The sequence below is a fragment of the Sugiyamaella lignohabitans genome, chromosome B, assembly GCF_001640025.1.
Source record: "Sugiyamaella lignohabitans strain CBS 10342 chromosome B, complete sequence".
Taxonomy (NCBI): domain Eukaryota; kingdom Fungi; phylum Ascomycota; class Dipodascomycetes; order Dipodascales; family Trichomonascaceae; genus Sugiyamaella; species Sugiyamaella lignohabitans.
The window spans coordinates 2,934,915-2,961,732 of record NC_031674.1 but is presented as its reverse complement, the minus strand read 5'-3'; the positions used below and the strand labels follow the sequence as shown (position 1 = coordinate 2,961,732).

Genomic DNA, 26,818 nt, shown 5'->3' with positions numbered 1-26,818 from the left:
GAATAGCCCTGACCGAGGGATTGGACCCAACTGAATCCTGGGTAGAGAAATGCATGCAACTTTATCGATTTCAAGATATTCATCATGGTATTATGTTAGTAGGAAGGTCTGGAAAAGGGAAAACGAGTACATACCAAACACTTCTTTCTGCCTTGGAAAGTGTTGAATCTGTTGAATCCGTTTGCCATGTTCTAGATGCAAAAATTATATCGAAGGACACATTGTTCGGTTTTCTTGATGCGACCACTCGCGAATGGACTGATGGCATATTTACTAGTATTTTGAGGAAAATTGTCGAAAATTTACGTGGCGAAAATAAGAAGAGATATTGGATCATCTTCAATGGAGATGTTGATCCTGAATGGGTTGAAAATTTAAACAGTGTTCTGGATGATAACAAGGTATTAACTCTACCCAATGGTGAAAGAATTGAACTGCTCGCAAATGTCCGTCTGATTTTTGAGGTTGAAAATCTCAAATATGCCACACCTGCTACTATTAGTAGATGCGGAATGATATGGTATGGCGATGATATTGTAAACGCCTCAATGTACTTCCAGTCAGAATTACATCGACTTAAGCGGTCAGATATTGAAGATACAGAAGATGAGCCTATTCCTATTTCGACTGAAATGACTCGAGAGCGAATTCTTGATCGAGTAAATGAAATGCTTCATAAAATTTTCCAAGAAACCTCTATTGAAGATATCATCGTCAAAGCAGAGCAGCTTGTGCACATAATGGAATTTTCGTATTCGAGGGCAATTTCGAGCTTCTTTTCATTGCTGAAATCATCTTGTTTGAATTATCAACGATTAAAATCCCAAGATGATTTCGCACCATCACAGGAGCTGATTGATGGATATATACTTCGCACAATTCTTAGTTCCCTCCTATGGTCTTTTTCTGGGGACAGCTCTTTAGAAGATAGAAAGAAGTACGGGAAATACCTCTTGCAGTTAGCTCCGTTTGTGAACTCCTCGCCCGCAGATCCATTTGACAGTTTACTTGATTTTGACGTTTCGGCTGATAATGGACAGTGGATTCCGTGGGTTAATCGGGTTCCTCAAGTCGAACTTGAGTCACAAGCAGTCGTATCCACTGATGCTGTCGTACCGACCATTGACACACAGCGTCATCAAGATCTTATTTATAGGCTACTCCAAGACCATAAACCAGTCTTGCTCTGCGGACCCCCTGGTTCTGGTAAGACTATGACTCTGTTTAGTGCTCTTCGCCAGTCTCGAAACATGGATGTTATGGGTTTGAATTTTTCTAAGTCGACCACTCCTACCTTGCTGATAAAGTCCTTGGAGCAACATTGTACTTATCATAGAACCATTAATGGAACCGTTCTCTCCCCTACTCAAATTGGTCGTTGGCTAGTTGTATTTTGCGATGAAATTAATTTGCCCGCCAATGATAAGTATGGAACTCAAAGAGTTATTTCATTACTGCGCCAGATGATTGAGGAGAATGGTTTTTGGAAAGAAGATGAAAGAAAATGGGTGTCTCTGTCCCGTGTTCAATTTGTCGGAGCTTGTAATCCACCGACGGATGCTGGGCGAACACCCTTGTCGGCAAGATTTCTAAGACATACAGCAATAATACTTGTGGATTCTCCAGGAACACTGTCTTTGGAGCAAATATACCTTACCTTTAACAGGTCTATTCTTAAAAGTATCCCCTCCTTGAGGCATTTCTCTGACAGCTTAACTAATGCGATGATAGAGGTATTCGTAAGATCGAAAGAACACTTTACATCGCAACAAAGTAGCCATTATATTTATAGCCCTAGGGAGCTGACAAGATGGTGTAGGGGTATTTTTGAGGCTATCAGGCATTGGGACGAGTTATCCGATGAGGGTCTTATAAGGCTCTGGGCTCATGAGGGCTTAAGACTGTTTAGTGATCGTCTTATTGGTAAGCATGAACGGGATTGGACTTGGGATATGATTCGCGAAGTAGCGTCCAAGCATTTTCCAGGTGCTGATGTGCGGACAGCACTGAATGGTAGCATTCTATATTCCAGTTGGCTATCAAGGACATATAGTCCTGTTGAACAGGAAACTTTAAGACAGTTCATCAAGGCTAGAATGAAGACCTTTTGCGAGGAAGAACTAGACACTCCCCTTGTACTATTTGACGATCTTTTAGACCATATTTTGAGGATTGACAGAGTGTTGAGGCAGCCACAGGGACATTTAATTTTAATTGGTGTGAGCTCCTCCGGAAAAGTAAGTTTGATACATTAGAGCTGTTCACAAAAATACTAACTTTCAGACTACCTTGTCACGTTTCGTGGCATGGATGAATGGAATCAAGGTTCATCAGTTGAGAACTTCTAATAAGTATTCTGAAGAGGACTTCCTTTTTGATTTACGTGGTATCCTTAAGGAGGCTGGCTGCAATGGCCAGAAAATTTGTTTTATTTTAGATGAGTCCAACATTTTGGAAACATCATTTTTGGAGCGAATGAATACATTGTTGGCAAACGGCGAAGTACCTGGTTTATTTGAAGGTGATGACTATGCTGCGTTAATGACAGCATGCAAGGAAGGTGCGATGAGGCAGGGGCTTAGTCTTGATTCATCTGATGAGTTATACAGTTGGTTCACCTCTGAAATTGTTCGTAACCTTCATGTTGTGTTTACAATGAATCCACCAGACTCTGATTTATCTTCCCATATCACAGCTTCCCCAGCTCTGTTTAACCGATGTGTGATCAACTGGATGGGCGATTGGTCAGATCGTACTCTTTATCAATTGTCGAGTTCACTAATTGAGGCTATCGATGTTGACAAATCAGACTTCATTGTTCCTAAAACCGTCAAGTCTTGTTCTCTACTCCTGGGTATACCCAATAATTTTAGGGAGACCATTTTACATGCTGTCGTTTACATCCATAATTGTGTGCGGAATATTGAGAAAGATATTCATGGAAGTGTACTTGCTAACGATGTCGAACTAACGTCTGGTGGTAAGATAATGACAACCCCAGGAGATTTTCTTGATTTCGTACATCACTTTGTTAAAATCTTCAAAGAGAAGAAAGACCTGCTAGAAGATCAACAGAGACATTTTAATGTTGGCTTAGATAAAATCAAAGGCACGGTTTTCAAGGTACGAGAGCTACGAGATGGTCTAGCAATTAAGAAAGCACAGCTGGAGCAGAAAAGTCAAGAAGCGAGAGATATGCTCAGGCAGATGGTATCGGATCAGAATGAGGCAGAGCGTAAGCGAGAGGCTTCTATAGAGATTCAACTAGCATTAGATATTCAAGAACAAGAGATTTCCAAGAGACAGGAAGTCGTCTTGCAAGACCTGGCTCTAGCTGAACCGGCGGTTCTTGAAGCACAGAAGAGTGTCAGTAATATTAAGAAACAGCATCTCACCGAGTTGCGATCTATGGGAAATCCTCCTGAAGCGGTTAAGCTAACTTTGGAATCTGTCTGTGTGTTGCTTGGGCAAAGAACAGAATCATGGAGGGATGTTCAACAATACATACGAAGAGACGACTTTATTGCTAGCATTGTTACTTTTGACAATGAGACTCAAATGACATCTCAGTTGCGGTCATACATGGAAAACAACTATCTTTCCCGTCCCAATTACAATTTCGAATCTGTGAACAGAGCATCCAAAGCATGCGGTCCATTGTTACAATGGGTTGAGGCGCAGGTTACATATTCATCAATCTTGGAGAAAGTTAGTCCTTTACGAGATGAGGTAACTCAGCTGGAGAGCGAAGCTTTACAAACTAAGGCTCAAGCTCAAGCCATTAGTGATATGATTGAGGAGTTAGAAGCAAGTATTGAGTCCTATAAGGATGATTACGCCAATCTTATCACCGAAACTCAAACCATCAAAAACGAAATGGCTGTAGTTGAACATAAAGTCGATCGTAGTGTGCAGCTTGTCGATAGCTTATCTGCTGAAAGAAAGAGATGGGCCGAGAGTATCAAGGAGTTTAAGGATAAAAACGAGTGCCTTCCTGGTAACAGTTTGCTTAGTGCTGCTTCTATTGCATATACAGGATATTTTGATCAGCAAGTTCGGAACCATCTAAAGAATTTATGGCATATCTATTTAGAAGATAATGGGATCCGATTTGAGAAGTCGGCAAATTTGGCGGAAAACTTAACATCTGGAAAACAGAGGTTGAAGTGGCATAATAACAGTTTGCCAGTTGATGAATTGTACATTGAGAATGCTATAATGATCGATCGACATAGCAGATACCCATTTATTATTGATCCAACGGGACGGATCGTTGAATTCTTGCAAAAGGAACATCAATCCAGGAAACTTATTGTGACTAGCTTTTTGAATGAAGCATTTGTAAAACACTTGGAGAGTGCTCTTAGATTTGGTACTCCAATCTTGATCCAAGATGCTGAGTATACGGATCCAATTATTGCACAGGTATTGAACAAAGAATATAAAAAGACTGGAGGACGGACGTTGATTGACCTTAATAAACAGGAAATTGACTTTTCCAACAATTTCAAGCTATACTTGTTAACCAGGGACCCGTCCTATATTGTACCACCTCATGTCTCCAGTAGGACTACTGTCATCAATTTTACAATCACCAGAAGTAGTTTGGAAAACCAAACTATCAATATGGTTCTACGTACAGAGCGGCCCGATATCGAGAAAAAACGCAATGAATTAGTAAGACTTCAGGGAGAATACAAGGTTCATTTGAGGCAGCTTGAGTTGGATTTATTGCAAGCTTTAAACAATATCGAGGGCGATATCTTAGATGATGATTCTATAGTTGGTACGCTCGAGAGAGTCAAAGTTGAGTCCTCCGATGTCTCTAGAAGAATTGAGGAGACCCAGTTTGTAATGTATGAAGTCGAGAGTACCATGTCAGAATTTCAACCACTAGCTGCACATAGTGGTCGAATATTTGCAGTCCTAGAGAAGCTGAGTTTGTTGAATAATTACTATCAATTTTCTTTGAATTCGTTTATAGACACCATTCAGGCTGTTCTTACCGCACCTACCACAGTCGAGAAACGAGTTACTCAGCTGGTAAAGGGCCTGTATAAGGAGGTGTATGGTCGCATTTCACATACGCTACTTAAAGCGGATAAACCACTTTTTGTCTTATTACTTATTCAACTTTACGGCAAAGGGTTCGATTTGGACACATTTAAAAGCTTTAGAGATCTACTTGCTATTAATAGCAGCACGCCTGGTTGGCTGATCAGAGTCGGTGAACTGACTGATGCGGTAAAGGAAACTGTTATGACATATGATGAAAAGGACATCAAAGAAGTGGTGCGAGCGGGTCATGATGTTCCAGATATATGGGGGGAAAGCAATACAGGTGAGCACGCTTTTAACTAACTCGGATTTTTTACTGTACTAACATGGTAATAGAGGAGGAGAAATGGATTAAGAAGATACAATTGGTTAAGTCGGCTGATGGTAGTAAGCTTTTTGATATTATCAATACAGCCTGGTGCACTATATTTGGAGAGGCTCCCAAGAGTGGCAGCTCTTTAGAAGACTTCGAAAATATTATTATCCGTGAAATCACCAGCTCGACTCCAATTGCGCTATGTTTTGCCCAAGGTGCCGATCCGACTAATAAAGTCAAACTTCTGGTGAAGAAATTGGGACAAAAGTGTGAAGTGGTCGCTATGGGATCATCTGAGGGGTTAACAGGAGCAGAAAAAGCAATTCAAATAGCATCAAAAGATGGATCATGGGTTGTATTGCAAAATTTGCACTTATCGCCCGATTGGATTGAGGGCTTAGAAAAACTCATTGAGAGCCTTCAAGCTCACCACTCCTTCCGTCTATTTTTTACGATCTCTTTAGCTGCTTCAGTTCCCGTTACGTTACTAAGGACTTCGAGAATTTTGACCTTCGAGAGAGCTGCAGGTATTCAGTCGAGTATGCGGCAGTCACTGGAAGGAGTATCCGCTTTTGATATGTCGAAATTACCTGTCGAGAGAGCTCGACTCTACTACTTACTCTCTTGGGTTCACAGTATTATAGTGGAGCGTTTAAACTTTGTACCCTTGGGATGGTCTAAGACCTACGCATTTAATGCCTCTGATTTTGAAAGCGGGTTATTTGTCATTGATAAATGGATAGACGACGAATCAAAGAACCGCACCAACATCTCGCCGAGCGCCATTCCTTGGAAGGCACTAAGGACCCTTATTATAAATACAGTCTATGGAGGTAAAATCGACATTAGCGATGATGAAATCAAGACACATCCTATAGTCAACCGAGCTTTTAGTAAAGACGCATATTCGCTTGGATATGAACTTGTGGAAGGCGAATCTCTATCGGTTGTACCAGAAGAAAATGATCGTGAATCTATTTTTAAATGGATAGACAGACTTCCTGAGAGGGAGAGTCCTAGATGGCTTGGTTTGGAAGAGGATGCTGAAGAGTCGATGATGAAGATATTAAGTAAGTAATTTTGTTATGTGAGATGATGGAAAAAGTTCTAAACTAACAATTAAAGGTGATAATGTCATAAGACGTGCCCTAGTAATACTAGATAGTCTAGTTGAAGTATAATTTACCATAAAACATGTTTTTCTATATCCTCGACTGGGCGTAGTAATTATTCGTTTTACCTCATGCATTTCGGCGCGTGCGTTTCGCGACCCTAATAATGTCAGATGCGGTTATGAAGTACATCAGTTTCTTACTACCGTGCATCTAACAAATCCAAAAAATGAGTGAATCCAACCCTCAAGAGGTCCTCAGGAACTTGCTATTCGGTGAGAATCAGGCAGTCACATACCGATTTTTGAGTCGAAAGTGCAACATTCACGTTAATCTTGCGAAAGAGTAAGTTCGATCTGCCTACTCGGGAGGATAGCCCATCTACTGTTACTAACTGCTAGACATCTATGGCAGTTTTACAACGATAATAAAGCACAGCTGGATGCTACATACGTTCTCACTGGAAACAAATCTCACGATGATAGACCCGATGATATTTCGGTTCTGTTGGTCCAGAGCACCAACCTTGAGGGTGAGAGGTCTAAGTATACTGTCATTCACTCTATACATCTTTATTGCATTGCTCGATCTGGGTCAAGTGTAGGTTCAGAGAACGGGCTTGTCACGCGTTGTTATTTTAGAAAACTAACTATATAGAATGAAACGGTTTTGACGACTGTTAATTCAATGGTCCATACTCTAGAAAAGGATTTGGTTATTCGTGATCGTGCACAGTATGGATTTATCAAGAATCCACTATTGAAAGATACGACTACTATTATCAGCAACAAAACTAGTGAGCAACAGTCTGCAATGACCGTTAGTAGTTCCAATGTCGCTTCAAAGTCTTTGTCCGGAACTCCAATCAAGTCCGTCCCTACATCTAAACCAGTTGTATCGAAAACCTCAATTACCTCGAGCTCATCTAGTCCTGCAAATATCACCCAATCAAGAAAGAAATTTACTGATTCTGGGCCGAAGGTGGAGTCGGAGACTAAAACAGAGGTAAAGACCAAATCTGGCCCCCTGCAATCTGGATTTGCAAGAGCTGCCAGTAAGACCAAGAAAGAACCAGTAGAGAAGGTTATCATTGCGGACCATCAAGATGAAGAAGACATCGAGATGATAGATGCGAATGAAACTTCAGAATCACATCGTAAAAGGGCAGAAGAAAGGCGGAAGAACAAGTTGGCTTTAGAGAGTATGTTTCTTGACGACAATGAAGATGAGACTGACGGCGATCGTGGGGTTGAATTCAAAAACGATCAATCCGCTAATGATGCCGACCATGTCGAAGGGGAGAAGACTGCCGTAAAATCACTTGGTCAAGAAGAATTCGGCAAAAAAGATGATCCTGAAGCGACACAGGATGTGCCAGAAGCGGTCGAATCCGATCCTCTCAGTGGTGGTGATAACACTCATAGGCCAAGAAAACGTAAGAAGGTTGAAAAGATGGTCACGAAAAAAGATGCTAAGGGCTACCTAGTGACTAAGATGGAAGTCACTTGGGTTACTGATTCAGAAGGAGAGGAAGAACTAGAGGAACCACAGCGTGATACTCCTAAAACTATTGCTAAAAAAATTTCTCCCAAGCAAAAAGGTAAAGCTGCCGCTAAGGGCCAATCATCACTGATGTCATTCTTTGGCAAAAAGTAAAGATGGGTATAATATATTAATAAATGAGAGCCGAGACTTTTTCTAGTTTTAAAGATTTAGATCACTGAGAAATGGAACTAATGAGTGAGATACGATTTATGCATGCAGCATGAACTTGATTACCCTCCTAACCAGCCGCACCTTCTTTGGAAAATTTGACAAAATATACCGCGCGTCAAACTTTCTGAGTGCAATAGACATATATTCCTGTCAGTTTAGTCGGACACTCTTAGATATTTTCGTTCGTCTTTCCACAAAAATGTCAGAGTCTACTTCGGAAGTACAGCCTCAACGTGAGCCATTGACTCCTGAAGGTCTGGCCATTGCAGTCAAGTATGATTTGACGGAAAAGCTTATGCCTCACTTGGATAGACACTTGATCTTCCCCCTTCTCGAGTCGTTGTCTTCCAAGGAGCTCTATGATGAACACACTCTTTTACAACTTAAATATGACCTACTCAAGGATGCCAGCATGGTTGATTACACGATTAGCCTTTGGAAAGAACTTCACGATGGATCGGAAAATGTTCCTGAGGAGCTTATCCAACAGAAGGATGATGTACTCAAACAATTAGAAACATATGAAAAGAGCACCTCTCGAGTGCTCGAGGTGTTTGAAGATCCAGAAGCCCGTGCCAATTTAAAACAAGACAAAGTCGCCAATTTACAATTTCTAGAGAGTAAATACCAAATTACTGGTGATATGATCAATGATCTTTACAAATATGGTCAACTACAGTACAATTGTGGTAAATATCATGCCGCTTCTGACTTGTTATATCATGTAAGAATTTTGACTACCGACTCCAATTTGATCACATCCGCTACTTGGGGAAAATTTGCTGCTGATATTCTCACTTTGCAATGGGAGGCTGTGGCCGAGGAATTACAAAAGCTGAGGGACATTGTTGACCAAAGATCTTTCGCTGACCCCTTGACGCAACTGCACCACCGTACCTGGATCATTCACTGGTCTCTTTTTCCCTTTTTCAATATTGAAAATGGCAAGGAATCTCTTTGTGATCTGTTCTTTTCATCTGCCTACATCAACACCATTCAAGCCTCTTGTCCTTGGATTTTGCGCTACTTAACCGCTGCTGTTGTTGCCATGAATAAGGGACCCTCTGGTGGCCATCACGGCAATATCATCTTCCAGAAGCGTCTGAAGGACTTGATTCGTGTTGTTGGCCAAGAGAAATATGAGTACCAAGACCCTCTTACTGAGTTCATCCGAGCACTTTACATTGATTACGATTTCGAGGAGGCTCAGGCTAAGCTCTCAGAAGCTGAGATTATTTTGAACAACGACTTCTTTCTGGCTGATAGTGCAGAGGCATTCCTGGAGTCTGCCCGTCACCTTATTTCCGAATTATATTGCAGAATTCACCAAAGAATTGATGTAAACCAACTTTCTACTAGACTTAACTTGAGCACTGAACAAGGTGAGAAATGGATTGCCAATTTAATTCAAGGAACTAAGATGGATGCCAAGATCGACGAGTCCGAGGGTCTTGTTATAATGAACCACCCTGTTGCAAATGTCTATCAGCAAGTCATTGAAAAGACGAAGGGTTTGACCTTCAGATCTAACCAAGTCTTATCTCAAGCTGTTAATAAGCACGATGCTCTTGTATCGTAGTTTCATGATCTGTCCTGTCCAAAAGTTGTTTCTTGTAGTTCAAATATAAATTATAGATGATCTATTGAATGCATAGTTGATATTAAATACGAGTGCTGAGAAGTGGATGAATATCGTATTCTTCCAGTTTGGCTAATAACGGAGTGTCATTAATCGGAAGATTCAACCGCTTCGCAAGTTTTACATGACTGCATATACGGTATAGCTTTGCAAAGGTCTCACTGTTAGAAGTGCACCAGCCCAAAAGTCCGTCTTTGCCTCTCTCACCAACGATAGCAATAAAAGCCCCTATCTCCTTATTTATCCAATTGCATAACTCTTCATTAGTATCTACTGTGAGAGTGGTACTAGTCAAAACATCCTCACATTGAGCGGCAACGGTATATTCGTTGCGGAACAGATTTTGCTTCTCAATGGAGAATAGTGCTTCATCGCCAGTCAGCGAATGTCTTATCCGGTTCAATGAGTCGTCCTGTTCCATCAACCCATGCGCAATATAGGTTCCAATTTGAGGAGCTGTCTCGGATATAAAAGTTAAAAGAGCTTTTTCTGAGTAACTACTCGTGGAAGGCTCAATATTTAGATAATCGGCAACAAATATAGTTGCAATATCACGGAGCTCATAGTCATCATCCGTTAAGAATCCGAGTAAGGAGAAATATATCTCAATAGGAACCTTTCCCACTGGAGCTATACGAAGATAGCTTAGTAGAGAATTGCATGCTGCTAAACGAACTGGAAAAGGCTCGTCCTCATGAGAGTACTTGGAAATAAGCCCAGCCAGCAGAGTTATCTCGTTCACGACTTCACCGTCCATCATAGCTGTTACGGGTCCAATGGTTTCTAGACAGGCCTGCAAAATTTCTTCCGTAGACTGAGAACTAATGGATTCAAATAACAGCTTCCAATATCTTTTGCCATCGATTTTAGAATTAGCTGAGATCAGTTTGCTGAACAAACGAATGGCAGGACCTCTTACTTGATCCCATTCTTTCGTTTCAAACAGTTCCCATAACGAATCTCTTAAAGCAGCAGACATGGACTCATTGTCTAGAATTTCAGCAATTTGCTCATCCAGGAATTCAAGAGTCGCAAGCTGTACTTCATATGCAGAATCAAAAAGAAGTTTGAGGCAAAGGTCAAAACAGTTGCTGCCGTTCAATTTTAGATATGCTTTTACAGCGTCCTCTTTCATAACTCTCCTAGTAGAACTGAGATGCTTTCTATGATTAATGACCAACTGTGACTCGCAGTACTTCTGAAATGGAGACCAAGTTGGTGCAATTATGTTGAGAACTCTGAAGTAAGCCAAACTCGTTTCTGGCGATCGATTTTGAAGTAAATAGAACTCAAACTTCGACGTTATGAGTTTTATGACATCTCCATCTTCAAGTAAGGTTTGTTTACATTTGTTGGAGAAATGAATGGTCGCAAGAAGGATGCCATGGAGTTTATTTTGTCGCGCTACAACGACATCGACCCAAAGATTCTTAATAAAGTTTGTGACATGCTCTTTGGCGATCATCGAAGCCAGTACTCGAGCGGCCATTTCACGAATTTTCCATATCTTACTCTCAAGGCACTCCAATATTAAAGGAACAAACTCATCTAGCCCATCATATCCGTTAATACCTTCCAACCGAACAAGAAGCGATAAGATTGGATAAACTGTCTCGACACGCTCACTAAGCTGTCCATCTGGTTGATCAAGAGCCGTTACATATTCTTTCAGGTTGTCTAATAAAACAGATCGGGTGCCCTTGAATCTGGAAAAAAATAGCTTTGCCGACATACGAGCATCCACCTTTGACCCAAAGAGCCTGTTTTGCAATGCTGTAAACAGCATTACAGCACAGTTACGTATAGACCATATTTTACTTGTGAATGACAATATTGCCAAATCAAGTGCTCTATCCACAAAGGCCTTCGAATAGGTTGATAATTCTGTTTCAATAAACAACGCCTTAATGCAATTAAATGCATGAACTTGTGGTAAATCCATTTTTTCTTCCTTTGAAGATTGTACGGGTAATGTTGCAATAGAGTAAAGCTTGTCAAAAGTCTCCGACAACAACTGATTATCTGACGGAGTTGTGTCAGCAGTCAATACAGCTACAATCAAAAATGGTAAGCCGCCTGATCTTCTAGTGATGTACTGAGACCTTACTTGAATAAGAGCCAGATTTTCATTAAGCCAAGTCCTGGGAACTTCTTTCAAGCTGCACGAGTTTCTGCATCGCTTACAACAACTAACATAAGCAGGATAGACGGAAGAGAAAGCTCCTCTGTGTTTAACTGTAGCCAATTGATCCATCAATATACCGCCAGTCTGTAGGAGAAGCTCGTCAGATATAAGTGTGCCTTGAGGGCATCGCTCTAATAAACATCTTACTAAGGTGGTAGATTCTTTGACAGCTCTCCAAGCATAACTAAGGATAACTTGAGCAGCTGGGCCATATTTGGCTTCCATGGTGGGTGTATACATGGCTTCTAGTTGTTCGGGGATATTTCCTTCTGGCGAGTCATGGCATAGTACATCCCGAACAACATCATAATGGTCAAAAAAAGATTTAAAAATTCTCTCTATGATATTACCATCCTGAAGCTCCTTTAGATACTTTGTAAAGTCGATCTTCTCAAATATATACCTTAGACTCGCGAATCCACCATGTATTGACTTTTCATAAGCTGAACTAGCCAAGTTCATCTTGGCTTGTGCAACTAAAGTTTCGACCAACGATACTAAATAATCAAGGTAGGAGATACATTTATCTTGAGAGAGATAAAATATCAACTCTGCAAAACGCGCACCTGTATCACCTTCTCTACCCTTCATTCCTGTTATCATTTCTGTTACTCGTGCTTTTATCCTAGTCAATTCTTCATTGTCGGTCAGAATTGATGATGAAAGAGGAGCCATATGCAGAAGATCCGTGGCAGCAAGTCTAATATCTTCATAATTGCTTCCAACTGTATCAAAAAGTACGCGAACAGTTGCTCTGTTGTATATTTTTATGGTAAATGGGTATTGCACATTTAACTTCTCAAAATATTCGGGATCAACTTCGGTGTCTAGTCCGGACTGGATTAACAATTTAAGGATTGACACACCATTAAACAAACAGTGATATGGCGATCCAGGAAGAAGCTGACGTAAACTGAAGTGGTGGAACCACGTTAAAAATTCTTTAACTTCGTCGACTTTATTTAACAGTCCCTCTATCTCTTCTCGTTCACGTTGAAGTAAATGCTTGTCCCTCTCTAACTCTTCCTCAGTGCTATGGTCAATCAAGAAGTCCAGCCTAGATTGCTTTTTCAATGCATCCCTCTTCGCGGCATAAGAATAGCCTCGAAGTCTGAAAACAAATTGTCGTAGCAGCCCGTGGACTTCGTGACGATGGCCTGCGTCAATTTCGACCAGAAGACTATCCATTGAATTTCGCAAAATCGGGAACAGATACGATGGAACAGGTTGCGATCCCCGAGGGCTGGACACCAGCAAGGAGAGTCCACCAATTCGTAACTCGCTATTAAAGTGATGTAGCAGTTGAGTCAGAACTTTGGTATCCAGTAGTGTTTTAGCAGTCTCTTCATCATAGATATTTATAATCGCAAAATCTTGAGCTATTTTCAAACAACCGATAAGAACAGACAGGGCATCTTTGTGATTTTTTTGAAATTTGCTATCTTTCAATGGAGCAACAAATATCTGCAGTGAACTTGGGCTCAGCTTGAACATATGAGGAAGAAAATATGTCAATACGTGTTGTCGTGAGTCTGGATCATTTAGTAAAACATCTCTCGTAGAGCTGGCCCATAATTCAGACCATGTTTCTACGTCAAGTTTCACACTTGGAACAAAAAGCGACGCAGGGGGGATCAATATCGTGCTGTAAATAGAAAATATGGCCTTGCCTATCGGGTTTGAGAGTGCATTGGCCAGCATCAGTGATAGAGCCTCAGACGGCAAAGAAGGCCGTTGTTCTAAAATATACATTCCTCCGACATATCTTGCTAGGATCTCTATCATGAAGTAAAATACCCGCGTGGTTGTGGGGAAAGTCAATACTCGCTGTGTCCAACTCTTCAGTAGATATTCAAGATTACCGGCATCGGCCCTCACTTTTGCTAAGAAACTCACAACCTTTACAAACAAGTCTCTCAATGCGTTGCCCAAAGCAGCCCCGGAATCATCCCAAAAGTCGCATACAAAATTAAAGATGGCATTAGCGTTTTCGTCAGTGACCAAGTCGCCCAAAGTCGACCTAGGGCTGTCATCGCGATCAGATTTAGCTGAGGATAGTTGTGTCGCCCGTAATAACCAGACACTAAGCGTGTCTGCTGCTACGGTTCTGTGGTTTCCAAGACCATTTATGGCTAACATAGATGAAAGGAGTGGGGGAAATATCTGTACAAACCTGTCAGACGTTAGAAACCGAATTTCCCAACAGCTATATGCCTTGGACTTACCATTGAGTATCGATATCAGCTATTTTGGTCTTAATCAATTTAGTTTTAACCTCAAGGCATTCTGCCTCGGAAATATCAACGGAACCATCCATATTATTTTATTGAATAATTTGTTCCAATAATTGTAGCTACCTATATGTTGATTCAGTACTGCGTTGATCTCAAAAAAATTCAGAAAAAAGAAATTAAGTTAGCCGTACTTCAAATTAGGGCATATACCTAGCTGTATTGAATTACTACTAAATCCCAAACACATTTAATATATATATCAAATTATTTGCTGTAGAGTAGCTATTACGATCCATACTATTGGAGCTAAGATGGTTGAATCTAAATAATCTCAGTAGGATAGCAGAAATTGTGGCAAAAATCAATCTATATAATGGGCACCGAACTATTGAACCAGGTTAGTCTCCTGTTATTTAGAAGTCATTTATTATTCTTTGAGTAAGATAAACAAGTAGGACAATGCATTAATAAACTATGTACATATTTCATATTTCCGTTGGCAGCTTAAGCCTTTGTATCCAACGGATTCTTGACGAATTTTAGAGGTGCCCGCCTCTTAATTTCGCGAGATGGTGGTTGCAATGTAACACTGTCTTCAGAAGCGTAAAACTGCTCTTTCATGAACTCTACTTCATTTCGGAAATCCTCTCTTGTTTTAGTACTGTGACGGCAGATACTTTCGACCGCCTGTTTAGTCATACTATCCAATGGCAAGCCCTGTTTTTCAATTCGTGCTACGGCTCTAGCTGTAATAGCTCTTCTCATATCTTTCTTTCCACCGACCAACTCAAGTATCGATTGAGGTGCGTTATCTCCTATTCTATTCTCCAGTCTCAGCACACGCGTGTAACCACCAGTTCTATCTTTGTATCTCTCGGAAAGTTCACCAAAAAGTTTGGGCAATATTTGGCCCGTTTTGAATATGTACTGTTGGGCTCTGATTTGTGCACTATGAGGATCTGGAGATTTATTTTTTGCTAAGCTAATCAAGCGTTCAGCAGCAACTTGAGCCTCCTTAGCCTTGGCATGAGTCGTCGTGATCGATTCATGCTCAATCAACGAACTGACTAAATTCCTCAGAAGAGACTTGCGATGTGTCGAACTTCTGCCCAGTTTTCTGAAAGTCATGTTAGGCTCCTAGCTCTATCTTGAAATGATTCTGCTATGTCCCTGTGCATGATATTTGAAAAATTTCATGTTTACTCGGTGGAAGTTGTTCCTGCCGCGCAAGCGGTAACCAGATTGCCGGGTAAGATGTACTATTATGCACCACTATAGACCATTCACCAGCTTTGAGGATTATCTCAAACTTATCTTCTGATAACAATGAGTAGACTATATGGATTTCTTGGTGGTACGTTTGAGAGCTTTTAGAGCCCACGTCTTGTGTAGAATCCTGGTAGATATTAGGGGAATAATGGCATCAGTATTGAAGAAGACTAACATGATATAGGAGTGATAACCACTTCATCGATAGCTTATCTGACAGCATCGGAGTTCAGATCCAACTCAAGAACCATTTCACAGCATCTCAATGAATCTCGTGAACTAATAGAACAACATGGCGTACCAAAACCTCGTACACCCACTGTAATTGAATACGAATCACGAGACAGCATAATTGAGACCATGAAAGATCTGTGGAACTACGAGATCATCAGAGGTGTCAAGTGGGTTTATTCTTTTGGTGAGTCTAGCAATGCTAGTACGAGTTCAAGTCGCTAGATTTATTATAGATTAAATAGTTTTGATGTATGTATAGATGGCATTTTCTTGGATAGCACCCTGTGAATGAAGACATCTAGTTCTAGTCTATTTAGAATTCGAAGTCTGCTCAGTTTTAGTTTTACTAATATGTTCCTCTTCCGTCTTCTTCTGAAAATAGTCCTTAATATCTTTTCGCACGAAGAACATCCACACAGGTGCAAAAAACACTAGCACTGCAGCAATGATAGATTGGAAAATGCCCCAATTTCTGGGACTAGCACCCATCATCAGACCACTGAGAATCCAGCCAATTAAATCCGTATATATCATTTCTTGACCACGTTCCAGATCACGAATGACTTCTTTAGCTACAATATCAGGATCCCGTGCATCCGAAGGACCCTCGATTTTACGTGTAATTTCTGGCTTAGTCTTCTCCTCCTCAACAAAACCCTCGGTTGCCATATTTCCAGGTAAAATATTCGCAACCGATATGTTATAAGGAATACATTCCTGACGAGCTATATCAGCCAGAGCTCTTATAGCAGCTTTAGCTGGCCCATAGGATCCATATCCAATAAAAGGGAACAATGCCAAGACAGATGAGCAGTAGATTAAATGTCGTTTTGAGGGACGTCCGTGATGGGCCTCTATTTCCTTTTGTTTAGGAATCATGACCTTCATGGCTGCATGAGAAAAGAACAGTGCGGTATCATAACAAATTGCCATGTGTTTCTTCAGGGTATCAGCTTCCATGTCTACCAGCAATCCTGGGACCGCACCGCCAGCACAACAAATAACAATATCTGGAACATCGTCGAGCTCCTGGAATACACGGGAACATTCTGTAGGATCTGAGACATCTGCTACAATATATTTGATCAATTGATCATCGTTCAATCTGGATAATTCTAGTGAAGTGACAGTTTTCTGTAGCTTTGATTCAGTTCTCGAAACGATAACAACATTAGACCCCTTGAGTATAAGCTGTTTTGCCAGTGCAGCCCCCAGTCCCTGTGAACCACCTGATATTACTGCCAGCTTCCCTTTGGTTTCAAAATAAGACATGCTTTTGACAGCAAATAAACAACTGGCAAAATACTGTTGTGATAATATTACGCTTGTACAATGTTAGGTTTATATTTATACGAGATATGTATACTCCTCATCTAACGGTCGTTGTGTATGCAAAGAAGATCGCGCATATTGACTTTACATCTCACTACAGACCAGACGTTTCATGCTTATATTGTAAAATTAGCGTTAGTCTTTGCTAAATCTCCAAAGTTTACCATCTATCAAGGTGCAAGTAAGCTCTTGGAATAACTTGCTTAATTCAGCGGCTACTCAAAACGATCATTAGATCGTACTTGCTCCGCCCGCATATGCTTGTAAGATAAAGGAGCGAATAAACAACAACCTATACGAAAGGGTTAACGAACTTGAAAAATTTACTGATTATATTACAACATTTTATATAGACAAAGTTAGCCAAAAGATCTACGCAGGAACTGGAAAGGTCCCAGGTGCTGGACCAAAATATCCAATGTCTGGGGTAGTAGACAGCGGAACACCGTTGTAATCATAACCAGTAGCATTAACACCCCCCTGGGAAACTGTATTACCCCACCAATTTATGCTTACAAGGTGCTTGTAGCCTGTTGAGAAAAATACTATAATTTGAGCCCAAGCTACACCTGTATTCAAAGCAGCATACAGAATGTAATTGTACTTTCTCCACCAACCCAAATAATACTTTCTCAAGTACCAGTTGAACAAAGCTCCGATATAAAAGTTGCCTGTACTATAGTAGAGATTACTAGGAGCCCATGAAGAAAAGCCACTGAGCAATACAAGAATATTCCATCTTCTCCATGTGTCTGGCCACTTCTTTTGTAAGAGCCAGAAGGGGATGGGCAAGAAACATCCTATCAAGAAAGACCACTTGAGCTTAGGATAGATACCGTTTAGATACACCCGTGGGCCCAGGGTACCCCATAGCACCATTGAACCGAAACTACCTCTTGCTGAAGAACAAGTAAACTTTTGCGGTTGGTGTGGATCACAGTAATCCTTAATACCAGTGAACTCCCAATTGAGAACCGCCAATGTGGTGAAAATGGTGATCAGGGTACCAGTGTATTGAACTCTAAAGAGAGCACGAGAAGGGATACGAGCATAATGAGTTTGCTTCTGATTAGTGATATAGTTTTGAGCCTGTTCCCAGAAGTTGTTGGCAACACATTGGCTGATCATCATTGCATTGACGTTATGTGGAAGCATGTAACCGATAAAGATCTGGAAGATTAGACCAACGTCAAGGAAGACATTGGTAGTAGCATATAACAAACCAAAAGGAATAATGAAGACCATATTGACGAGGATACCAAAGAATACAGTCCAAACTGGTGTGTCGGTATGAGGGAATATTTCTACCATGATAATGTACATCGCTAGAGAAAGGACCAATGTCAGAATAAACCACCACTCCGGGACCTCGGGGTGAACCTGCAAATTTCTCGTGAAAGGGTCGGTATACAGCTTTCTAGCTTTATCGGCGCTTCTGAAAGAAATCCACATCGAGCGGAAACTAGCAGCCATAGGTGTTCTATAATGAAGAAGTGCATACACAATGGAACAAGTGAAAATAGCAAAACTGGCACCATAGTTGATTAGAGCACCTGCACTTAGGAATGCGGGTGAATAGTTGGCATATCCCTCAGCATCAAATCCACCTGAAGGGGTCATAATCCTAGAAACATTGTAGGAGGCACCAGTGTTATCATAAACACCCGTTGCATTAATCGGCAGATAGTGGGTGTAGTAGGATTTCGAGAAATAAATAGCAACAATACATATAAAACCGAGAAGCTGGCCAACATAGGAAACATAAGAAGAATAGAAAGGGGTGACCATACCGCCCCCTCCAATAACGGACCAATCAAAAGTAGAGATTGGATTCAGTCCCAAACCACTATATACACCAGTTACAGCTGCCAATGTAATATTTTGTGGAGAAATCCATGTCGTCCAGTTGAAGTATGACAGAGCTTGGAATACAAATTCAGGGAACCAAAACCAACAGAAACTTACTAAGGTAAACAAAAGAAGGAAGGTATATCTAGTCATGGTCCAGCCGTGAACGTTTTCTCTAATTTCAACTTTTACCAAAGAACGATTCATGGAAAGCAAAGGAAGAACAGTATACCACATACAACGAACCGGGTACACGAGTAGGCCTCTAAGCATGCCTGCAATACCATAACCTGTGAAAGAGGCTGAAAGGGAAAGAAGAACCATGTAACCATAATTGTTTGACCATTCTTCATTAAAAAACTGAGTAGCTCTCTGCAAAGTAATGACAGTGAACGAGAAGGGTGTTCCATCAACAGAACTCATCATTTGAGTTGCAAGCATCTGCTCTTTAAACGACCATGGACCAGGGTTAAGGGAATATCTCTTTCCACCCCATTTGAAACCCCAATCTGGAAGGATAAAAGCAAGGAACCTACCAGTAGGATAAATAATTAACTGTAGGGACAAGAAGCCTAAACTGATGCTAGGAAAACGATTACCAAAGAAGGTTGCCACAATAGCACCAACATTAGCATAACAGATACCAACAATATACATTCTGATGGTTTCAGCTGGTTCATGATCGTCATTGAGGAAGTTCGTGGCAGCACGAACTTCCGCGTATGGAGACCAATCGCTCACAATAACAGCCTCAAACAAAGCTTCAAACTCAAACTCCTCAACAGGTATATCAGGAGAGCCCTCAGGACCAAGAGAGAGCCTTTTCATTCTCATCAAGGCATCATAATCAATGTTAATGTCATCATGATGGTATTCATATGCCTCTTTGAGCAGCTCTACAGCCTCTTGCCAAGGACGAACATTGATTCGGCTTGCAACAAACAGAACCTCATCAATATTCAGCTCGATACCTAGAAGAGCAGCCGTGTTCTCAATACGACTAAGAAGCTCCGCGTCATAAGTCTCGTTCGCAATGACTTTGACTTCAGTCTTTTCGTCAGTCTCAGCCATTTTGCCGGTAGACTAAAAATCCTGTTATAAAGCTGTACAATATTGGCGAGAGAGCAGCTTCTTATATCTGGCTGATAGTGACGAAGATACTATTCAGTCAGAGCCTAGCCTCTTAAGTTCCGGTTATTTCATAGTGCAGGACACGGCATCAGAGATGTTAGATTTAAGTTCAACTTGAGACATGATACAATGTGTGATAAAGCCCAGTGCTGGTGAGTATATGGACAAACAGGGAAATAATTCTACATAACCTTATTTTTGAAGCGCCGTAGTATCAAAGATAAGTATCTCAGGGAATGCTTGGTACCTAAGATTGGACCAGGATGTTCACCTCACAATCAGTAGATTGAAATAGGGGACCGCTGGTAGGAGCACGATGACGGCGAATCACGGAATCATCGCTCTCACAATAAAGGATATCGTTATCTTTCTACTTTTCATAACTTAGATAAGCCACAATTGTAACACTGGGGCTAAAAGATTAAGAAGCTCGGTAATAGTTAATTACCGACATGTTTGAGATACGTGAACTGGCAGCCATCTCTCCAAGACTGCATTATACGGCACCACTAAGAAATCTTATATATATAGTAATTGCAGGAAAACCCAGTGAGTATTTCAAGTTAGAAAAGCTGCTATGAGGCCTTAGCTTACCAGGTAAGGTAGATAATTGCGAAATATCACATCGTAATAATGTCAGACCGTTCAGCAAATGGGAATTGTTAGTAAAGCATTAAGATGCCGTGCATGATGGAAATGGCGGCATGAGGGAAATGGCATTTGATCATCAGATGCCTATCGGATAAACACTAATTTTAGTGAAGTTCAAATTACACTTTGAAATAAGGTTCAAAATCATGCAGGAATACTATTCTCGTCTAGGCGTAGGCTTGGCATGATATCTACAATTCTGGTAATGGCCGTTTTATGGATCTGACACCTAACTAGATAAGAGACAGATGAACTGGGAATACGCCTCATAACTTAGCGGAGGACCGAGCAGTCCGATCAGGCCGTAGATAAAGTAGGCCGTGAAATTCAAAAATTAACCTTGCTTTGGCAATCTTTATACTTATCAATTGATAACACTGACATAATGGGTCGGGTTATTGAAGACTCAGTTAAAGAGGATCTTGTAAAGATTTTTAGTTAGAAAAGATCTCATATTTCAGCCAAGGAGAAAGGGGGTTAGTATATGCCAAGAACCTTCTGATCAGCAAGGAACCGTCAACCCTTGCATGGATTGGGGGGATCTTGCATCATATGTGGATGCAGGGGGTAGTTTTGACTTTCAGAACCAATCCTGATTGACCGAAACCTGCGAGCCGTTAATACAGGTATTAACATATTGGTATACAGAGTCAAGATGCCACTGGTCTTGATGGCCGAATCTTGATAGGAAGGACGCCGTGTAGGTTATTATTCCTCCCTACACGGGTCCAAGCCGTTTTCGCGATTAGATGAGCTGTTGCAACCGACTATACCATTTTTAGCTGGAAAGGGAAGGATATAATTTCTAGTTTTACATTATACGCTATAGAATAGTGCCACACTTGGACAAATAAAATGCTATCGGATTAACTTAACCCAGCTGTTTGGGCGACACTTCACTTTGGTCACTCAAGGCACGGCTAACAAGCCATATGCCAAGATGCAATATGAGTAGAAACAATACAATGTAAACACCAACAATAGGGCCTATGAAATGCAGAGAATGAAATTATTCTTGATCCTGGCAGCTGTACTATTTGGTCAGACCATTGCTGTAAAAGAGTATCTGTTTAGAACTTGCGATCAGAATCCTTTTTGCAAAAGAAATCGATACTATGCTGACCGTGTAGATGAACAGGATCATGGTATATGGAAGTCTCCTTACAGGCTAGACTTACCCAGCGTAGTTGTGGAAGGAAAAGCTGGAAGTGGTACTATTATTGGCACTGTTTTGAAAACTGTGGAGGCTGCCAATGTTGAAGTGGAGCTACCGCTAACGGTCTCATTCTTGGAGTCGTCAAAATCGGTCCGCATTTCCATAGATGAGAGGCTTCGACGAGATGGTAACATCGATGTATTCGGAGATGGCCTTGCTCGCCCAGAAAGATATAATATAACTGAGTGGGCTCTGATAGATGGTGCCCTGGAACCGTTACAGAATGTTCTCGAAGTTGAGGAATTGGCAAATGGAATCAGTATTCAGTATGGTGAGTCTAACAGATTGGAAATCCAGGCTGACCCTTTAAAGTTTACATTTTATAGGGCGGGATCTCCTTCTGTCGTACTTAATGAAAAAGGTTACCTGAATTATGAGCATTGGAGGCCAATTGAGGATACGGAAGTGCAGGAAGTCGGTGGTGATTCTCAGGACGTTCTCGAGTTGAAACGCAACAAACATATGTCCGACTTGGAGCTCGATGAAGGTTTATGGGAGGACACATTTGATTCCAAAAAAGATATTAAAAGCCGTGGTCCAGAGGCAATTGCATTGGACGCAACATTTCCTGGTTTCAGTCATGTATATGGTATTCCAGAACATGCTGATTCAATGTCTCTCCGTGAGACTCGCGGAGATAAAAAACAAGTAGATGGGGAGATAATTCATTCAAACCCCTATCGTCTTTATAATGTGGATATTTTTGAATATGAAACAAATAGTCCTATGGCTATGTATGGCTCAATTCCATTTATCCAGGCCCACAAGCAAGATCAATCTGTTGGTGTTTTCTGGGCGAATGCTGCTGATACCTATGTTGACATTACGAAGGATAAAAAATCTACTACAACTCATTGGATTTCAGAAGCTGGCTTACTGGATGTATTTGTGATTCTTGGTGATTCTCCAGCTGAAATTTCTACATTATACAGCAAGTTGACGGGTACTGTGAGCATGCCCCAAAGTTTTGCGATTGGATATCACCAATGCAGGTGGAATTACAATACCCAGGAAGATGTTTTGGACGTTAACGAAAAGATGGATGAGCATGATATCCCATATGATGTCATTTGGCTTGATATTGAATATACTATGGAAAAGAAATATTTTACTTGGAACGAGGCTCTATTCCCAGACCACGTTTCAATGATGTCAGATTTGGACAAGACTAAACGGAAACTGGTCGCTATTATTGATCCTCATATCAAGGTTGCTGACAATTATGATGTTGTCAAGACTCTAAAAAGCGAGCTTTTGGCGGTAAAAAACTCCAAGGGAGAGCTGTTTTACGGACACTGCTGGCCTGGTGAATCTGTATGGATCGACACGCTGTCTCCCATGGCTCGCTCATACTGGACGTCATTATTTGCATCTGGAACGAGTTTCGGTGGCGATTCTCAGAATCTTCATATCTGGAATGACATGAATGAACCATCTGTATTCAGTGGACCAGAGTCTTCTATGCCTAAAGATAACATCCATTACGGTAGTTGGGAGCATCGTGATGTCCATAACCTTGTTGGACTCACATTTCACAATGCTACTGTTGACGCTATGGCTAAAAGATATAATTTTGAACAAAGGCCATTTGTTCTCACCAGGTCATATTTTGCTGGATCCCAAAGAATCGGTCCTATGTGGACAGGCGATAATATGGCAAAATGGGAATACTTGGAACAAGCAACACCGATGCTGCTTACTTCTGGAATTGCTGGTATGCCATTTTGTGGGGCTGACGTAGGTGGGTTTTTTGGTAATCCTTCATCTGAATTATTGACTAGATGGTATCAAGCAGGTGCATTTTATCCATTCTTTAGAGGACACGCACATATTGATGCTAAACGTCGTGAGCCATATATTCCTCCTCCTCCTTACAATACTACTATCAGCAATGCTATTAAGCTAAGATACAGACTATTACCTACCTTCTACACTGCATTTTATGAATCGTCAATTGATGGGTCACCAATTTTGAAACCTACATTTTACGTTACTCCATCAAATGAGAAAACGTATGCGATTGATGATCAGTTTTTTGTTGGAAATTCAGGTATCCTTGTCAAACCAGTTACAAAGGAGTCAGCTACATCTGTTGATGTATATCTTCCTGATAACGAGGTGTACTATGACTTTGATAATTTTGCAGTCACATATTCAGGAGAGGGCTATCACAGCATTGATACGCCTCTGGAAAAGATTCCTGTTCTTCTCAGAGGTGGTCATATCCATGCCAGAAGAGAACGACCACGTAGATCGGCTACTCTAATGAAAAACGATCCTTATACAATTGTTATTGCGTTGGACAAAAATGGTGATGCAGAGGGAAAACTCTATCTTGATGACGGGGAGTCTTACGACTACCAGAAAGGTGAATTTGTGCTTCAAACAATCAAATATTCCTCTAAGGAAAGAACAATAACTGGCCAACCAACAGCAGAATCATCATCTAAACTATACCCATTTTCTAGTCTTCCAATCGAGAAGATTGTCATTATTCACTCCTCAGAAGCTGCCCCTGTGGTTGCCGATAGTTTGGTGACCATAAATGAAGGTTCGAAGTCATGGACCGCAGAGGTTCAACAGTCGGACAGTGTTTCCGTTACAACAATCCGCAATCCCCGTATGTCAGTAGGTGGACATTGGTCCGTTGTGCTTTAATCAAAATATACAGTATTTGTCAATGCACTATATTCAGCTCTGTTCGCCTCCGGCGAAAGTGCTCATAAGCTCAGCCTTTTGCACATCGTCTAGGATTATAGTATGTTGCATATAGAACTGTAGATAGGTACTGGCTGGTTGCTGGCGCGTCCGCGTCAACGGATTCTCTCGTCGCGAAATGTTGGATGTCTGCAAGGGTAAGGCATCCGGCTAAGTAAAGCAGGAACACGTTTCAAAAACACTCGACTTGGAATACATTTAACGTTATATCGGACGGTTTGTCTGCCAGGGTTCTCGCGTGCTTGCAGAATTACTGTCATTATTCAAGAACGTCGGCATACCCATCAAACCAATATCTCTAAACTTCGATACTCCCAAATTCGAAGTATTTTTGGAGAACAGTGGTGGATACGAATTTTAACAGTACAAAAAAAGAGAGTGATTCTTTGTTGAATCTGGTTATTTATAGCACAGTTTGAAGAACTGCGGTCAAAGAAAGTCGATTCCGGCCAAAGAAAAAGCTACTGTTGAAGATCTGGACTCAGTTAACATTTTGGCCGTTCAAATAACACAAACCTCTGAATCGAATATTGTTTAGTCAAGTGTTCAGGTTAGAATTAGTGGTAACCTAAAGGCGCTTGGGGACTATCTACTATCTACTGACAGTGAGCTTGATATTTGTTGCTCATACTTGGCACGTTGCTACGATTTCTACTCCAATTAATAGGGAAAAAGACCGAAAAATACACTTGATTATTCTCCGCACAGGGCCTCAGCGACACGTTTTCGTATTTTGATAACGAACTTACATTCTTTTGATCCCTATATCAAGCCCGACCTTAGAAACTACCATACAGAAAAAAAATACCGAAATCAAATTATATCGTACTGAATATAACTGATTGAAGATGGGCATGCTAGAAGATAAATATATTGGCCTAGGGCTGGCTATCTCGTCATCTCTAGCCATTGGTACATCATTTATTATTACGAAAAAAGGACTTATTTCTGCATCTTCAAATCATGGTTTCGATGGCGATGGCTATCAATATCTAAAGAATCCAGTTTGGTGGGCTGGTATGCTAACAATGGTAGTTGGCGAAGTAGCCAACTTTGCAGCCTATACCTTTGCCCCCGCTATTCTAGTGACACCTTTAGGCGCTCTGTCAGTTATCATTGGTGCAGTCTTAGCCGCTATATTTTTAAAAGAAGAGCTAGGTATATTAGGAAAGCTAGGCTGTGCTATTTGTTTGATTGGCTCTCTTATCATCGTTTTGCATGCTCCTCCAGACAAGGATATTCAAACTGTTGATGAGATTCTAAATTATGCTGTACAGCCAGGATTCCTCTTTTACGTAACCAGCGTAGGGGTGTTTACATTGGTGATGATATACAAAGTGGCCCCCAAATATGGTAGAAGAAATCCAATGGTATATGTTTCTATTTGCTCTACAGTAGGATCTGTGTCAGTGATGTCGATTAAAGGATTTGGTATCGCCGTTAAGCTAACTCTTCAAGGCAATAATCAATTCACGCATCCTTCAACCTACGTCTTTGCCATTGTCGTTGGACTGTGTATTGTTACTCAGATGAACTACTTTAACAAGGCACTTGATCAGTTCGATACGTCCATTGTCAATCCTCTTTATTATGTGACTTTTACGACGGCCACATTGTGTGCCTCGTTTATTCTTTTCAAAGGGTTCAACACTTCGAATGCAGTAAATACTATCTCACTTATTTGCGGATTTCTTATCATTTTCAGTGGTGTCTACCTTCTCAATGTCAGCAGATCTGATGGTGATGGCAACCAGTTAATGGCTCTCAAGTCAGTTGAGGGTATGCCGATGGAGAATACGATTGCTGGAATTCAGACTAGGCGAAGCATACAAATGCATCGTCGTAGTGGCTCATTTCGCAACTACGACGACGAAGAAGCCTTTGGACTCACAGCTCTTGACGAAGAGTTCACTAGCGATTTAGATGATGATGCTCGTTCTCTAAATGCCCACAATTCCAATTCTACGGGAAGGCATGAACCAAAAAATCGCACATCCTCGGGCCAGAGTGAACGGTTATTACGGTTTGCTTCACGGGACAATGTTGCGTAACACATTGTAAACTAAATAAATAGATGGGCCCACCCATGTGCCATATAGTTTATATGAACTATGAGTTAGTTTCTTATCCTCCTTTGTGTCGAGAGTGGCCAGAACCAA

At 41.0% G+C, this 26,818-nt stretch overlaps 10 protein-coding genes across 10 annotated transcripts; 6 read left to right on the top strand and 4 right to left on the bottom strand.

Moving 5' to 3' along the window:
* Window positions 1-92: 92 nt before the first annotated feature.
* DYN1 (dynein heavy chain) lies at window positions 93-2,255 on the top strand (the record flags this gene model as incomplete). The annotated part of the gene is made up of 1 exon (XM_018879967.1): window positions 93-2,255. One exon carries the CDS (start codon window positions 93-95, stop codon window positions 2,253-2,255), a length of 2,163 nt encoding a protein of 720 aa, XP_018737833.1.
* Window positions 2,256-2,310: 55 nt separating this feature from the next.
* Window positions 2,311-5,361, top strand: DYN1 (dynein heavy chain; the record flags this gene model as incomplete). Its single annotated transcript, XM_018879966.1, has 1 exon — window positions 2,311-5,361. One exon carries the CDS (start codon window positions 2,311-2,313, stop codon window positions 5,359-5,361), a length of 3,051 nt encoding a protein of 1,016 aa, XP_018737832.1.
* Window positions 5,362-5,657: 296 nt separating this feature from the next.
* DYN1 (dynein heavy chain) lies at window positions 5,658-6,452 on the top strand (the record flags this gene model as incomplete). The annotated part of the gene is made up of 1 exon (XM_018879965.1): window positions 5,658-6,452. One exon carries the CDS (start codon window positions 5,658-5,660, stop codon window positions 6,450-6,452), a length of 795 nt encoding a protein of 264 aa, XP_018737831.1.
* Window positions 6,453-8,401: 1,949 nt separating this feature from the next.
* On the top strand, window positions 8,402-9,781 carry AWJ20_2980 (eukaryotic translation initiation factor 3 subunit 6; the record flags this gene model as incomplete). The annotated part of the gene is made up of 1 exon (XM_018879964.1): window positions 8,402-9,781. One exon carries the CDS (start codon window positions 8,402-8,404, stop codon window positions 9,779-9,781), a length of 1,380 nt encoding a protein of 459 aa, XP_018737830.1.
* Window positions 9,782-9,863: 82 nt separating this feature from the next.
* TRM732 (Trm732p) lies at window positions 9,864-14,165 on the bottom strand (the record flags this gene model as incomplete). Its single annotated transcript, XM_018879962.1, has 1 exon — window positions 9,864-14,165. The coding sequence occupies one exon, from the start codon at window positions 14,163-14,165 to the stop codon at window positions 9,864-9,866; it is 4,302 nt and encodes a 1,433-aa protein (XP_018737829.1).
* Window positions 14,166-14,764: 599 nt separating this feature from the next.
* Window positions 14,765-15,388, bottom strand: MRPL8 (mitochondrial 54S ribosomal protein YmL8; the record flags this gene model as incomplete). The annotated part of the gene is made up of 1 exon (XM_018879961.1): window positions 14,765-15,388. The coding sequence occupies one exon, from the start codon at window positions 15,386-15,388 to the stop codon at window positions 14,765-14,767; it is 624 nt and encodes a 207-aa protein (XP_018737828.1).
* Window positions 15,389-16,072: 684 nt separating this feature from the next.
* Window positions 16,073-17,035, bottom strand: TSC10 (3-dehydrosphinganine reductase; the record flags this gene model as incomplete). Its single annotated transcript, XM_018879960.1, has 1 exon — window positions 16,073-17,035. One exon carries the CDS (start codon window positions 17,033-17,035, stop codon window positions 16,073-16,075), a length of 963 nt encoding a protein of 320 aa, XP_018737827.1.
* A 432-nt stretch (window positions 17,036-17,467) lies between these two features.
* On the bottom strand, window positions 17,468-20,014 carry OPT2 (Opt2p; the record flags this gene model as incomplete). The annotated part of the gene is made up of 1 exon (XM_018879959.1): window positions 17,468-20,014. One exon carries the CDS (start codon window positions 20,012-20,014, stop codon window positions 17,468-17,470), a length of 2,547 nt encoding a protein of 848 aa, XP_018737826.1.
* A 1,705-nt stretch (window positions 20,015-21,719) lies between these two features.
* ROT2 (glucan 1,3-alpha-glucosidase ROT2) lies at window positions 21,720-24,599 on the top strand (the record flags this gene model as incomplete). The annotated part of the gene is made up of 1 exon (XM_018879958.1): window positions 21,720-24,599. One exon carries the CDS (start codon window positions 21,720-21,722, stop codon window positions 24,597-24,599), a length of 2,880 nt encoding a protein of 959 aa, XP_018737825.1.
* A 908-nt stretch (window positions 24,600-25,507) lies between these two features.
* AWJ20_2974 (uncharacterized protein) lies at window positions 25,508-26,710 on the top strand (the record flags this gene model as incomplete). The annotated part of the gene is made up of 1 exon (XM_018879957.1): window positions 25,508-26,710. One exon carries the CDS (start codon window positions 25,508-25,510, stop codon window positions 26,708-26,710), a length of 1,203 nt encoding a protein of 400 aa, XP_018737824.1.
* Between the last annotated feature and the right edge of the window lie 108 nt (window positions 26,711-26,818).